Here is a 16,084-nt window from a genome sequence, read left to right on the forward strand (position 1 = left end):
CACGTGATTTGTGGATGTATTATTGCATGTGGTTATTTCACAGTGTTATTGTACAGCCTGACAGCAGCAGGGAGGGACGACCTGCGGTATCGTTCCTTCTTGCACTGAGGGTGCCTCAGCCTGTCACTGAACGAGCTGGTCAGCTCCACTACAGTCCGGTGCAGAGGGTAAGAGGAGTTGTTCATGATGGATTCGAACTTGGTTAACACCCTCCTCTCAGCTACCTCCTCCAGAGAGTCCCGGGGACAGCCCAGGACAGAGCTGGACTTCCTGACCAGCTTGTTCAGTCTCTTTCTCTCCTGCTCTGTGCTGCCCGGGGCCAAGCAGACGACAGCATAGAGGAGAGCAGAGGCTACAACAGAGTCGTAGAACGTCTTAAGCAGAGGCCTGTTCACTCCAAAGGATCTCGGTCTCTTCAGGAGGTGGAGGCGACTCTGGCCTTTTTTGTACAGGGCGTCGGTGTTGTGAGTCCAGTCCAGTTTGTTCTTGAGGTGAACACCCAGGTATTTGAAACTGTCCACAGTCTCTATGTCCTCCCCCTGGATGTTCACCGGTGGGTGGGGTGAGGGTTTCCTCCTGAAGTCGATCACCATCTCCTTCGTCTTACTGGTGTTTAGACACAAGTGGTTGTGCTTACACCAGTCCACGAAGTCTGTGATGACCGACCGGTACTCCTGGAGGAGCCAAAATGGTTAAAGTACCTGTTTAGCTCATCTGCGAACCGAGAATCTCCATCTGCAGTCCTGCTGGCACCCTGCCCAAATACGGAGGCGGTCTTGAGGCATCTCCACATGTCTCTGACGTTGTTCCGGGCCAGCTGCTCCTCCATCTTCCTTCCATACTCCTTCTTGGCTGCCCAGATCTTCCACCGGAGTTCCTGTTGGACTCTACGCTGCTCCTCTGTCTCCCGAGTTGAAAGCCCTCTTCTTCTGGTTCATCAGGACCTTCAGCTTGGGGGTCACCCAGGGGTGGTTGTTGGGAAAGCACCGTACCCTCCGGGTGGGCACAGTGCTCTCCACACAGAATTTCATGTAGTCAGTGACACACTGGGTCAGGCCCTTGATGTCTTCACCATAAGAGTTTTGAAACATGCTCCAGTCTATGGTTCTGAAACAGTCTCAGCCTCTCAGTGGCCTCTTCAGTCTAGAGTTTCACTGAGCTTTTGTGTATTGGTTCTCTTTTCACCCTGGGTGTGTATTGGGGGAGCAGATAGACAAGATTGTGATCAGAGCGTCCCAGCGGGGGGAGGGGGTGGAGATGTAAGCATCCTCCACATTGGCGTAAAAGAGGTCCAGTATTCTATTGTCCCTGGTTTTACACGTGACATAATGGGTGAACGTGGGGAGGGTAGCGGAGAGGGAGGTGTAGTTAAAGTCCCTGGTGATGAGGAGGAGGGCGCGGGGTTGTTGCGTCTGCAGCCACGTGACTGTACTGTGAATCCACTCACGGGCAGCGGCGGCATCTGCTGAGGGAGGAATATACGCGCAGAGCGTAATCACTCTTCCAAACTCCTGTGGGAGATAGTACGGCCTCATGCTCACCGCGAGTAGCTCCACGTCCGAGTAGCAGATCTGGTCTTTGACGTGAATATGAGTCGAGTCTCTTTCACATAAACGGCAAGCCCCCCTCCTTTCTTTTTTCCGCTCTCCGCCAGCGTCCTGTCCGCGTGGATGAGTGTGAAGCCATCCATGTTAATGACTGAGTCCGGTGCATGTTGATCCAACTACGTCTCTATGAAGCACATGAGACTGCAGCCCTTATACAGCCTCTGGAAACGGGTTAGTGCTGCTAGCTCCTCGGTCTTGTTGCGGAGAGACCTTACATTCCCCATGACCACAGACGGAATATAAGTCCTTCTCCGCTTTGTCCGTCCACCTCTGCAGCCTCTCCTTTTCTTCTGTATGTCTGCAGGTATGTCCAGGTGCGCAGCATAGCAGGGACCCGGCCCACTGTACATTGAGCCTCGTAGTCCAAGCAGCTGATCCCGGCTATAAACAATGGGACTTCCGGAGCTGGAAACAAAGGGATTTCCCCGCGCTGCCTCAAAAAGTGCAGAAAGCAGCATGTAAATAATCACAAGAGTGACAAAAGTGGGTTTCCCATGTGCATACTTGCACAGGGTACCACCCACTGCAAATAAAGACAAATAAGCAGTATTAAAAATAGCGAAAGTAGGAAAAGAGAGGGAGAGCTGAAGTAACAGGCAGCTGCATCACCAGCGCCATCTTGGTAAAAAAATAGTCTTTCTTTTAGGCTGTACGATGAGAATAAAATTGTGAAGGCTTATTACTGAAATTGACTTTCATGTGATCCTGGTTTGCACAGATAAAATCACCTTGTCCACAAAATTTCTAATTATTTTCATTTATATAAAGCCAAATCACAACAAAGCTGCCTCAAGGTGCTTCACACAAGTAAGGTATAACCTTACCAACCCCCAATGCAAGCACACAGGTGACGGTGGTAAGGAAAAACTCCCTCAGATGATTTGAGGAAGAAGCCTCAAGCAGACCAGACTCAAAGGGGTGACCCCCCCTGCTTGCAAAAATATGCTTTAAGAAATTGTAACCCCCTAATCGTGAGCTTTATTCCCTAATTCTAGTAATGGGGACATGTTTGTCACACCGGTTTGCGCACCATCTCCTTCCCCATTTATGGGCTGACCATTGAGCTAAATATACGCACGGCAGACTGCCACAGTACAGAATAACGAAAATTAAAATTGTTAAATGTGCAATAAGACCCAAGCTATGCGTATACCAATTTTGGTGTAGGTAGGTAGGATTAAAACTGTAGACATGTGTAAGTATCACATGGGGACAGACAAATTATTTATTTATATACAAGTGCTGTCAGGCAATTTAAAAAATTATTCTAATTGATTACAAGCTTTGTGATTAATCTAAATTTATTACTTACCCTCGTTTCTCTCTTGCTTTAAGTGGCAACACTCAAATCCGTATTTTGACCCCAACCCAGAAGTGCAGTTTCTTGACTGGCCACTCAAGGCTGGCACCAAAACAGTGCACATGTCCCTAGAAGCCCATTTTAAAATGTTCAAATTTAGAGCAGAAATAAACATGTCTACAGCCTGGTCCAAAAAAAGGGTTTTGGTCTCTATAGTTGGTTTCCGCCTCCATTAAAACTGTACAGGGGTGAATTTTTTTTTTCCTAACTTATTTTTAATATGTTTTAATCCATACATAATACATAATTAAAAAAATAGTCACCAACTTACCGCCAATTGTAAACAAATAAATTAAAAATAACTATTGCAACAGGCAATAAAACAAATTAAAATAGAGGAAAAAGTAGTTGGAAATACTTTCATTTGTTTCATTTACAGTGTGCTAAATCACAACAAAGCTGCCTCAAGGTGCATCGCATAAGTAAGGTCTTACCTTACTAGCCACTAGAACAAGCACACAAGCAACAATGATAAGGGAAAAACTCCCTCTGATATTGAGGAAGAAACCTCAAGCGGACCAGACCCAAAGAGGTGACACTCTGCTTTGGCCGTGCTACTGACACAGTAGACAAATATACAGGAAATTTTGGGAGTCCATGCTGGTGTCCAGGAGGGGAGATCTGCAGAAGAAGACACCCACTCCTACCTCTGAAGGAGGAGTCACACCTCAGAGGGAAAAAAAACAGAAGCAGGCAACAGAAAGACTACAAATAAGGTATAATTTGTCAACATTAAGCAACAGGAAACACAGAAGAAATACTAAGGTGAAATAGAGATGTGATCGCTCATTTAGGACAGAAAAGAAATGGGTTCTCTCATACCCTCCAGCCGTAACAGAGCCAGTCGCTATTGTGTTGTTGCTGTGTCTGTTTGGCATATAACAAACAGCTGGAATAATATGGCTTGTTGTGTGGTGAAACATCCCAATGGATAATAGGTTCAGGTTCTTCTTATCATATACACACTATTATTTTATTATTCTATTTTGTCATTTGATTTTTAAATGGACCACAATGGAAATAAGTGTTTTCACTTTTGTGTCATACATATATTTTTAATGTATTTACAGTTATATTATGTACTTGTGTTGATCATGCTAAATAAAATCATGAACGCTTTTAATATATAGATGATTTACTGTCCTGTGCTAGAATGGCGTGAGTCCAGAATGTAATTATCAACGTTCTTTGCTCAATGATAGCCACTATCTGTAGTTTCTCCAAAAATATTAGTCCTATCAATGTTCTGTTTGGCAGCGTTCATCCTTGACCCAAAATACATAAGCATACCAAACGGAAAATGTTAGCTCTCCCCAGTTTGTCCGTGATCGAAGTTATACGCACGCATGCATGCACATATGCATACACGCAGAGCTTTTTGTCTCTTCTGTATTCTGCCGTAAGCAGGCGCTTTTATTTTTACGCACTCACAGAGATGGTGTTGAAAGACAAAAGCTACAGTTCTCACTCATGGTAACAGCAACATGACACTTTACTAAAGTGACCAAAGCAATTGAATTACAAAACAATAAAACGGTAAGAGTCGCAATCTAACGTGAATCACAGTAATATTTAAAACCTTGAACTCCCATGGTGTATTGCAGCACAACATCCATTGTTCACTGTTGTTAGCTAGTATCGCTAACTTTTCCAAAAATATTCGTTCCATCAGCATTCAGTTTTGGCAATATTGCCCCAAAATACATAAGCATACCAAACAGGAAATGTCAGCTCTCCGCAGTTTCTCTGTGATCGAAGCCATGCACACACGCAGAGGCTACATGTCTATTATTATATAGATGGGCCTGGTTCTTGCAAAAAGGACTAAAATGCTGACCTGCCTTTTTTTTTAACTTTTTTTATTTTAATCATTTTTTATACGGAAAAGCTAAAACTGTCAGTAAGCCTTTGACTTTATTATATCTTGTTTTTGACTGACTTTGTTGTCATGTGATATTTCACACAAATCAAAATCTTGCATTGTCTCCCCCCCCCTTCTCAGGTGGAATTGGCGCTATGGGACACAGCAGGTCAGGAAGACTATGACAGATTGAGACCTCTTTCTTACCCCGACACAGATGTGATCCTCATGTGTTTCTCCATAGATAGTCCTGACAGTTTAGGTAAGCCTGAAAAGATGTGCCTTCCCATTTTTCAGCCACATTGTTCCTGAAATGTCATAAACAAGTGAAAAAGCAAGTTTATTCACATTTTAGACTATGTAAACATGGGGAAATGTGATTCTAGGTTTTGTTCACATTGTAGCAGCTGGTCTTTTTTATTTTATTTATTTATTTTCTTTTTCCAGCTGCACAGTAAGAGACCGATTTTTAAGATAGACAGTCATAAACTGCAAGTAGCACTGCATTTAATCGGAATTATAAACTGATGCGCTGCGGACTTTTATCTGAATGTTCTAAACTTGCAACAGGTGGTACTGTAAACATATGAAAAAAAGAAACGAGAATTGTTTACAGTGGGGGGAAAAGTACTGTTAATTAACCAATAATAGGTATGTACAAGTGCATCTAAAAAAAAATTGAATATTGTGAGGTGTTTTTTTTTTTTGTTTTTTTGTTTTTGGCAGGTATTTCAGAGAGTGAACATTTTACATGCCCTAGTTTCAGTAGATAGGAACTAAAAAGTTTGTCATTTTGGTTATGGCCTACAGCTACAAAGAAAAATACAAAATAGAAGTTATTAAAATACATCAGCAGGTCAGTTTAAAAATAATCAATTGATAATACAGAAATGTCTATTTTCTGAAAAGTATGTTTTCATTTATGCACTTAGTATTTGGCTGTATGAATGAATTCCTGTGTCTATGAGGTATGGCGTGAAGGTGAGCAGCTTCTGGCACTGCTGAGGTGTTCTTTAAGTCCACTTGTGTTGATAGCAGCCTTCAGGTCTGATCTAATGTCTCTAATCTTCCTCTTGACAATACCCCATCGAGAATCTATGAGAGATTGTCTGTGGGGACACTCAAGTGCAGTAGCACCATGGCACTGTTGTCGGGTGCCAAGTCCTGCTGGAAACCAAAATCAGCATCTCCATAAGGTTTGTCAGCAGATGGAAGCATGAAGTGGGATAGAACCTCCTGGTAGACGACTGGGTTGCTTGACAGTCTTCTCAAGGCTGCAGTCATCACTGTTGCTTGTGCATCTTTTCCGACCACACTTTCCCCGCCAGTCAACTTTACATGGCTATGCTTTGATCCAGAAATCCAGAGCTTTCAGCAGTGACCTTCTGTGGCTTAAGCTCCCTGTGGACAATGTCCGTGAGTGTCTTCCTCATGATTGTGGTTGTGTGTACTGAACCAGATTTGAGAGATTCAAGGTGTTCATACTGCGTAAAAGTGATTTGAAGTAAAATATTCTAATGTTTTGAGATATGCATTTTATACAACCCCTGGCAAAAATTATGGAATCACCGGCCTCGGAGGATGTTCATTCAGTTGTTTAATTTTGTACAAAAAAAGCAGATCACAGACATGACACAAAACTAAAGTCATTTCAAATGGCAACTTTCTGGCTTTAAGAAACACTATAAGAAATCAGGGAAAAAAATTGTGGCAGTCAGTAACGGTTACTTTTTTTAGACCAAGCAGAGGGAAAAAATATGGAATCACTCAATTCTGAGGAAAAAATTATGGAATCATGAAAAACAAAAGAATGCTCCAACACATCACTAGTATTTTGTTGCACCACCTCTGGCTTTTATAACAGCTTGCAGTCTCTGAGGCATGGACTTAGTGAGTGACAAATCTGGCTCCAACTTTCTCTGATTGCTGTTGCCAGATCAGCTTTGCAGGTTGGAGCCTGGTCATGGACCATTTTCTTCAACTTCCACCAAAGATTTTCAATTGGATTAAGATCCGGACTATTTGCAGGCCATGACATTGACCCTATGTGTCTTTTTGAAAGGAATGTTTTCACAGTTTTTGCTCTATGGCAAGATGCATTATCATCTTGAAAAATGATTTCATCATCCCCAAACATCCTTTCAATTGATGGGATAAGAAAGTGTCCAAAATATCAACGTAAACTTGTGCATTTATTGATGATGTAATGACAGCCATCTCCCCAGTGCCTTTACCTGACATGCAGCCCCATATCATCAATGACCTGTGGAAATTTACATGTTCTCTTCAGGCAGTCATCTTTATAAATCTCATTGGAACGGCACCAAACAAAAGTTCCAGCATCATCACCTTGCCCAATGCAGATTCGAGATTTATCACTGAATATGACTTTCATCCACAGTCCAGGATTTCTTTTCCTTAGCCCATTGTAACCTTGTTTTTTTTCTGTTTAGGTGTTAATGATGGCTTTCGTTTAGCTTTTCTGTATGTAAATACCATTTCCTTTAGGCGGTTTCTTACAGTTCGGTCACAGACGTTGACTCCAGTTTCCTCCCATTCATTCCTCATTTGTTTTGTTGTGCATTTTCGATTTTGAGACATACTGCTTTAAGTTTTCTGTCTTGACGCTTTGATGTCTTCCTTGGTCTACCAGTATGTTTGCCTTTAACAACCTTCCCATGTTGTTTGTATTTGGTCCAGAGTTTAGACACAGCTGACTGTGAACAACCAACATCTTTTGCAACATTGCGTGATGATTTACCCTCTTTTAAGAGTTTGATAATCCTCTCCTTTGTTTCAATTGACATCTCTTGTGTTGGAGCCATGATTCATGTCAGTCCACTTGGTGCAACAGCTCTCCAAGGTGTGATCACTCCTTTTTAGATGCAGACTAACGAGCAGATCGGATTTGATGCAGGTGTTAGTTTTGGGGATGAAAATTTACAAGTTATTATTATTAGTAAGTTATTCCTCAGAATTGAGTGAGTCCATATTTTTTTTCCCTCTGCTTGGTCTAAAAAAGTAACCATTACTGACTGCCACAATCTTTTTTTCTTGATTTCTTATAGTGTTTCTTAAAGCCAGAAAGTTGACATTTGAAATGACTTTAGTTTTGTGTCATGTCTGTGATCTGCTTTTTTTTCTACAAAATTAAACAACTGAATGAACATCCTCCGAGGCCGGTGATTCCATAATTATTGCCAGGGGTTGTATGCATATGTATGTATGTGTGTGTGTGTGTCACGGACATGAATGAGCGAAGCTCTTCAGCATCTCACCATGTCATTTCCACTTTGTGGCTTCGTCAACCCTCGGTTTGTGGCTTTTTACGACAATGTTGTCCAGTTTGTGGTTTCTTCTCCACTGGGCAGATTTTTTTTTTGTACCATTTCCGGATTACTTTATGCTATTTCCTGTTTGTGCCTTCATCTACCACAAGAGTGAGTTTCGCTGTGCAAAGCAGTGCTTCGGCCATATGATTATTAAAATAAAAAAATTAACATTTTAGTTTCTGTGTTTTGAAACTAGAATATGAAATTTTTGCTCTCTGAAATACTTGACAAAAAAAAAAATCTTTTTCAAGATACCCTAATTTATTTATTTATTTTTTTTTTGCACTTGCATTAATGTAGCATGGCTGTTTTGGTCAGATTTATTTTGACTGCTCCCTCTGGAGGTTGCAACAGCAGGTAAGAGTAAGGAGGACTTTATTAATCCTGAAGGAGATTGTTTTGCCAGAGTGCCGAAACGGTAACCATTGCTTTCTTTTTTCTTTTTTTTTCATCCCACCGTCTCCTTGAATTAAACAGTCATTCCTGCTGCTAAGCTGCATACTCCAGACTTCCTCATAAAATACCACAAGTCTTCTCTTGGCACCCTGGCATAAGCTTTTTTTTTTTTTTCTAGAGCTGTCAACTGTTAGCACAATTCTTTCTGGTCTCTTCTATTCTTCTCCATCAGCACTGTAAAAGCAAACATTGCATCTGTGGTTCTCTTTCTCTGTATGAAGCTGTATTGTTGCTTGCAAATCTTCACCTGTTTTCCAAGCTTAGCTTCTACTACTCTTTCCCATAACTTCATGCAGTGGCTGGTGAGCTTTATGCCTCTTTCATTACTGCAGATCTGCACATCACCCTTTTTCTTAAAAATCTGAAGCAGTACACTCTTCACTACTCCTCAGGCATCCTGTCACTTTCCAGGATTTTATTAAACAATCTGGTTAAAAATTAAACTATCTCTTAAACATTTCCATGCCTTTGCTGGAATGTCATGCACTCTATCTTCTTAGTAGACGGTCCTCCCTTTATCCTTGCTAAACCGTTATACTTCCTAATTTACTCTCTCCACATAATCCAGCCTTCTCAGTCTCATTTTCTTCATTAATCAGCTCCTCATAGTACACTCTCCACCTTTTCAACACAGTCTCATCGCTTGTTAATGCATTGCCATCTTCATCCTTTATTACCCAATTCTCCTGTACATTCTTTCCTGCTTGGTTCTTCTGTTTTGGCCAGTCTGTACAATGTCTTGCTCATTCCTTATGGCTCAGTCACACGGCACACGACGATTCCTGAACGAAGGGAAAGGCTCATGATCTCGATGCTTTAACGAAACACACCTGGAGCCACACCTGGAGCAGTGTATGTCTGCATCTGTGTTTCCAGGACTCGGCGCTGGGTCCTGGAGAAACTGCAAACATAATCTGTGGAGATCTGTGCACACATTGGTGGACCACCTGCTCCTCGTCCAGAACAAAAGAGGGATCATCTCCATTATTATCAGAATCCACACTGTCTGTCGACACGCTGCGCGCTACTTCTTCCTCCAATTTAAAAAAAAAAAGAAAAAAGAAAAAAAAAGTGTGCCGTGGTCACTACTGTATCACTGTATTACGTTAAGCCATATATATTGATTTATAACAGAAAACTGTCAAAAGGAAGAATAAATGTGTAATGATTGAATATATCAGAGCAGTAAATTAATCAGTGCATGTGAACGCGTGCATTGACTCACGTGCGATAATTCCACCACCTGATCACTGATCCACAACGTGAATTCTTCCTTACAGAACAGCTTTTTATATAATCATTTTGATTCATCTGCCTGTTGCCGCATGTACAGAAGGACTGGGTTATTATTCCCACACTCATATTGTTATATTTAATACAAAATAATATGCACACGCAGCAGCTCCTGCTGCTGCTGATGCTGCATTTAAGTACCGTCGGAAATTACACAACTTTTTTGTTGTTTCAAATTTAACAGTTGCTTGTGGCAAAATAATTAATTATATCCACACAAAAGATTAATTCTGGCTTATGTAAGCTGCCTGAGCCCGTTGAAGCTGCACCCCCCCCCAAACACACACAGATAAAAAAAAATCCAAGCAAGCAGGCTGAGTTTGTCCTGTAATTTCCAATGGTACATGAACACAGCAGCAGCCTCAGCGCTCACAAACCGGCTTCTGCGCTGTGTGAAAATGTTCAGCTGCTCCAACGAAGTCAAATTAAACAGTAACGTTACAAAAACACAAACGGTTAAAAACATCAAGAATGACAACAAAACGAGACACAGACGAATTGAGGTTTTCGTTGCCATTCGTTCAAATTTTTCAGCAGTTTAAAAATCCTGAAGTAGTGCCAGCTGCAGGAACGAGGCTGCGCGAAGGTTAAGCGATGCCAACGACAGTCAACAAAAGGCTGAATACTTATTTACATGTGATTTCTTAAATTAATTAATTCTTAATAAATTTGCACAAATGTCAATTTTTTCACATTGTCATTATGGGGTGTTGTGTGTGGAATTTTGAGGAAAAACATGTATTTTATCCATTTTGGAATAAGGCTGTAACATAACAAAATGTGGAAAAAGTGAAGCGCTGTGAATACTTTCTAGATGCACCGTATGTGCTTTCCTTAACCAATGTTAAATCACTTTTCACTTTACCTCACGTGTCCTTGTATTTCCTTAATCTCTCTGGCTGTCAGTTCTTTTTTGCCAACCTCTTCGTCCTTTCCAGCAGATCTTCCTTCTACTAAAACCACTTCACCTCCATCCAGTGCGTCTCACCTTCTCCCTGAATTTCACACAACAGGCTCCCTCCTTCAGTCTCCACAATCTGATCCTTAACCTCAATTTCTTCTTCTTCTTCACTCCCAAATCACCTAAGAAACCACCATCTGATGGTGTCTGTTTGCACTCTCATGCCACCATTTTTTGTCCACAGGATTTTTTGACAAGTTGCAGATCAAATTAGCCCCCCCCCCCCCCCCAATGGAACTTGGTGGATGGTTGGACACAGGCCAAATCAAGTATAGGAGTAAATCCAAGGAATGTTTTTCCCTTTTTTTTTTTCTCAACATTGAGAGCCTAATTTCATCATGTTTTTATGACAGCCAGAATTGGACTAAATGAAACATAAACTGTTTGGTGGAAACAACACTTTGAATAACTATACATTGTAGGAATCTTTGTTTAAAAAAAAAAAAAAAAAAAAAAAGGGTCAGTTTAAATTAGTCAATGCTGTGTCCAGACATCATTGTGATCGATCAGTGTGTTCTTTCAGGCATCTATGGACGTGTGTTGAGTTGTTTCTTGTTCAGTTGTGAGATCTCTCAGAGAAAGCGGCTCCGCTTCAGCGTGCAGGCATGACAGTGTACTAGTCAGTGGGTAGTGACCTCTTGATGTCACTGTGGGCACAGGGGAAAATTCTCCTTGAAAGGAAAGTGAAATTTATGCTGTGACTTTTCCTCCTGTTTTTGTAGAAAACATTCCAGAGAAATGGACACCTGAAGTGAAGCATTTTTGTCCCAATGTCCCGATCATTCTTGTGGGTAACAAGAAGGACCTGAGGAACGATGAACACACACGCAGGGAGCTGGCCAAGATGAAACAGGTTTGTATCCTTTGTGACAGCACTATGAAGTTATTGCAGACCCACGGGTGGGTCCAGGGGTAGTACAGGCTACCTCTGGAATCTGATTGGTCACCCTATTGTTGTAGATGATGGCTTGCTGTCCGCCGTCAGAGGCGGAACATTGGCTACGTTTACATGCCGTTAATATTCAGGATACGGTCAATATTCCGGTTTCTGAATCATTAGGAATAACCCGTTTACATGCTTAAGCAGACAGTTACTCCTGTATACATGGTCATTGGTATCATTTGGAATATCCCCATCTAAACAGCGATGCACGTCTTCCACCGGTGCTTGATTTAGTCTGGCGTTCCTGCAAATCCTGCTTCGCGTAACTTTTCGGCCACCTTCTTGTAAATGTCGCTATCTCGGTACTTTCTACCGTCAGTAAAAGACATTATATTCATGTCTTTCAAGATACTAATGAAGTACAGTGGTCCCTCATTTATCGCGGGAGTTACGTTCTAAAAATAACCGCAATAGGCGAAATCCTTGAAGTAGTCAGCATTAGTTTTTACAATTATTATAGATGTTTTAAGGCTGTAAAACCCCTCACTACACACTTTATACACTTTTTCTCAAATGGGCATTAACATTTTCTCTTTTCTCTCCTGTGTAAGCACACTTTTTTTTTCTTCTGGGCAAGAAGATTATAAACAGACACACGCAGAACACAATGCGCGTGCTCTCCCTTCGCTCACTGCCTCCGGGGGTACGGATGCAGGACCCGCAAAGAATCCAAGTCATAGCCATGGAGCTCTTGGGGCTGCGGTATACTGAGACCCTGCAGCGCTGTGGATTTTTCCGCAAGAAATCTATCCTTGCGGGCTGCCGGAGCGCTCCCCATCAAAACAGCGAGCATAGTCTCTGGACCTGTTGCCAGAGTTGGCGCAGCTCCGCACAGCAGAGAAGGGGGTGGTGTGAGTGGCCCACTGCGGTGTTTACCGAGCCCGCAGACTCAGTAAGTGCATCGGAGGCAGTGAGAGCAATTGCGGTGATACCGACCGGTGCCGCGACCGACCTGCCTGATAAGGACGCAGAACACAATGCGCTGTTTACCTCTGCTTTTGTGGTGTCCAGTGGGTTGCGTGCTCCGCATTCAAGTAGTTGCCGTACTCAAAAGACCAAGATTCCTTGCGGATAGGACACGCGCAGAACACAAAATAATGTCCCTTTCTATGGGGATATCCCAATGCGCGTTTATATGACCTGATATTCGGGTTAGAAAAAGAGTAAGCCAGGGGTCTTATTCTGGTTTTTAAAAACCAGAATATGAACATATTCGAGTTTTTGCGAGTGTTTACATGGCCGTACGCAACCATGTTATTGCTAATATTCCGGTTATGAAAGGGTTATTGGCTGCATGTAAACGTAGTCATTGATTGAACTCCTTCATGAGAAACTTGTCATGTGTTTATGTAGTGGTGCAAAAGTAATTTTGGGGATCTGGGTTGGGTATCATGTCACTTAAAAAAAAAAAAAAAAAAAAAAAAAAAACTAATGTGTTGTACATGCTCTTTTGAGTGTGTATAGTCATAGTTTGTGCATTTCTGCCAATAATCTGTGCCTTTGTAGTGCTACTCAGGTCAAATCAGTCTGGACATGCCACTGTTCAGATCTGTCTGGGTCTCCTTGTTTATCGTCTGCACCGACTGTGTAACTGTAGCACACCATGTCCATGTTAAATCTCCAGGAGCCTGTGAAACCTGAGGAGGGCCGGGACATGGCCAACCGCATCGGTGCCTTTGGCTACCTTGAATGTTCAGCCAAAACTAAGGACGGTGTGCGAGAGGTGTTCGAAATGGCCACAAGAGCAGCACTACAGGTCCGCAAGCGCAAGAAGAGGGGTGGCTGCCAGGTGCTGTGAAGAGGAGGAGCCTGCAGACGAAGAACCAATCTGCACCGAAGGAAGGACGCCCCAAAACACAAAGCAAACCTAAGAGAAACCTTTAAAGCAATGGCTTCCATGGACTATACTTACTTCACAAATATGAAAGACAGGCACACATGTTTAAAAAGAAAAAAAAAAAAACTGTCCTCTGCTCCTCACATTGTCTGGTTTTCTGTGCATGCTGTTTCTTCCACCAGCGTACGAGCCTGTCTGTTTGAAGGACCAGCCTTTCCTCACGTCTGGGATCATGTTTGTATTTATGTGTGCATTTCATTTACAAATACAATGTGTGTCTGACTGCGTTGTGATTGTTTTGAGATGACACCCAGGTTTTCAGTGTGCTCCCACCACCCCAATACATGCACATTTGGTACAGGAAAATTTAATGGAAAAGATCCAGTTGGACTCTTCAAAACGGCGTACCAGCCTTCATTCCTCACACACTGATCTCATTCAGTGTCATCCAACACTTTGTGGTTAGTGTCGATTTGTATAAAACTAAACTGTGCTCATCGTCATGTCACAAAGATGATGTAAAGCACAAAGTCTGTTCATGACTTGTGTGTTTGCAGGGAAGAAAAATACTCATTTTCTGTTGGACCAGAGAAGTCCTTCACTTACAGTTGTGCTCAAACATTTTCCTTCCTGCAGACTTTGCCTCTTTTTTTTGCTATTTTTCAGAGAATGAATGATCACACAAACTTTTTCCACTCATGGTTAGTGGTTGGGTGAAGCCATATATTGTCAAACAACTGTTAACTCTTTATAAATCATAGGGCCCCTTCACACATGGTGCGAATTTGGTCAATATGCGCATAAATTGAGCATCAAGCAGGAATCGTATGCGAAATGTGTAGAATCATAGCTGCCTCAAATGCCTTGTACACCTGTTGCTACCACTACTTGCGTACACCAGTGGCTGAAAGACAGAGTGCGCTGTGCGAGCCCATCGAACCCTCTCGCGGCAGGTGTCGGCCAAATTTCAACTGACACACGAACATGTAACACCGGTCACATGGCACTTAGGTAATCTGTGGCCATTCGTACTATCATCACAAAAACAGCAGATGATCACTGAGGTGGATGTGAAATTTGTCTAAGTGCCCAATGACTGTAAAGTTGCCGAGTGCACATGTGGCGTGCCAGAGTGTCTGCTCCCCCCGCAACACGTGTGCGTGTGCTTCGCGCACAACCCCCACCCCATGCGTGTGGTTCACCCCCCTCCCCTGCAGGCAAGGCATCGCTCATCTGATCAGAGTGACATCTTGGTTTGTGCACTGACAGGACAGGGGGCGTGTCTGCCTGCCCATAGCGGTTGAGACATCTCCGGTTCTGGACATCACAGCTGCAGCACACGTCCCGTGTTTTGATGGACATGCATGTCTATGCTTGTGTGGAAATACATAAAAATATCACTTTTGCGATGGGAGGAGAAACGGACCATCAGTCCGTTTGGACACGCAGCAGGCGATGTGAATGTCATGTCTGACAGGACATAAGTGTCAGGCTGTGAGCGGCACACCGGAAGACCAGGACAAGCAAACAGTAGGACAAATACGCCGCTTTCAGACACTGCTTGTTGATTTCAGCCATTTCACGCTACTTTTATAAGACAGTGATTGTCTTATACCATTGCAGTGGTAAAGTTTCTGTCTGATAATCGGAGCGTGCGGGTTTGAATCCTGTGGCATTTTTTTCTTTTTATATTACCGCGGGGTTCTATATTGCATCCCCTTTTATGTATTATTTATATTAACCCAGTGATATTCACTAATTACAGCTGCTTTTTATTTTATTTTCTACCACATCAGCGGCATGATGTGGTGCACTCGTCCCATGCAACACAGTGCTAGCAGCTGCGTTCCTGCTCAAAAGACATGGTAGCATGCACAAACTGTCACACCGACATTGTGCACACCTCCCCACCAGCGCGATGTTTTGTGGTGCGCTCATACGAGCTCTACCGCCATGAGTCGCCCTGAGTTGTACATATTTGCACTGTGTGAAGGGGCCCCTAATGACCACAGAAACTACTCAAATGACCCTGATCAAAAGTTCTCAAGAACTGACTGCAGGAAGAAGTGAGGAAAGCCATCTAGACAACCCAGAAGAAGTTACAGGTTTATGTGGTCATCCACAACTACCACAAAAGACTCCAAACTGTCATTGATGTTGAAGGGGGAAATACACTGTATTAAGAACAAGGGTATGTAAACTTTTGATCAGGGTAATTTGGGTAGTTTGTTGTCATTATTTAAAAAAAGTAAACAGTTGTTTGACCCAACCACTAACCATTACTGAAAAAGGTTGTTATTCATATTCCCTGAAAAATGACCAAAAAAAAAAAAATCAAACTGCAGAGTATGTAAACATTTGAGCACAACTATATAACTAGGTTTAATGGATTTTGTGTCCGATCAGTCAACCACAGGAATGTGAACGTTGGCCC

General features: G+C 42.5%; 1 protein-coding gene across 1 annotated transcript in view; it reads left to right on the plus strand.

Annotated features, from left to right (window-relative positions):
* The window catches only part of LOC117512413 (rho-related GTP-binding protein RhoA-D-like), a 49,424-nt gene extending 35,491 nt beyond the window's left edge, over window positions 1–13,933 (plus strand). The window contains exons 3-5 of the mRNA XM_034172465.1: window positions 4,970–5,090; window positions 11,593–11,723; window positions 13,438–13,933. Coding sequence (XP_034028356.1) covers window positions 4,970–5,090; window positions 11,593–11,723; window positions 13,438–13,611 — 426 coding nt within the window. The 3' untranslated portion in view covers window positions 13,612–13,933. The remainder of the gene's footprint in view (window positions 1–4,969; window positions 5,091–11,592; window positions 11,724–13,437) is intronic.
* The last annotated feature ends 2,151 nt before the right edge of the window (window positions 13,934–16,084 follow it).

This window comes from Thalassophryne amazonica, chromosome 6 (genome assembly GCF_902500255.1).
Source record: "Thalassophryne amazonica chromosome 6, fThaAma1.1, whole genome shotgun sequence".
Classification (NCBI taxonomy): Eukaryota; Metazoa; Chordata; class Actinopteri; order Batrachoidiformes; family Batrachoididae; genus Thalassophryne; species Thalassophryne amazonica.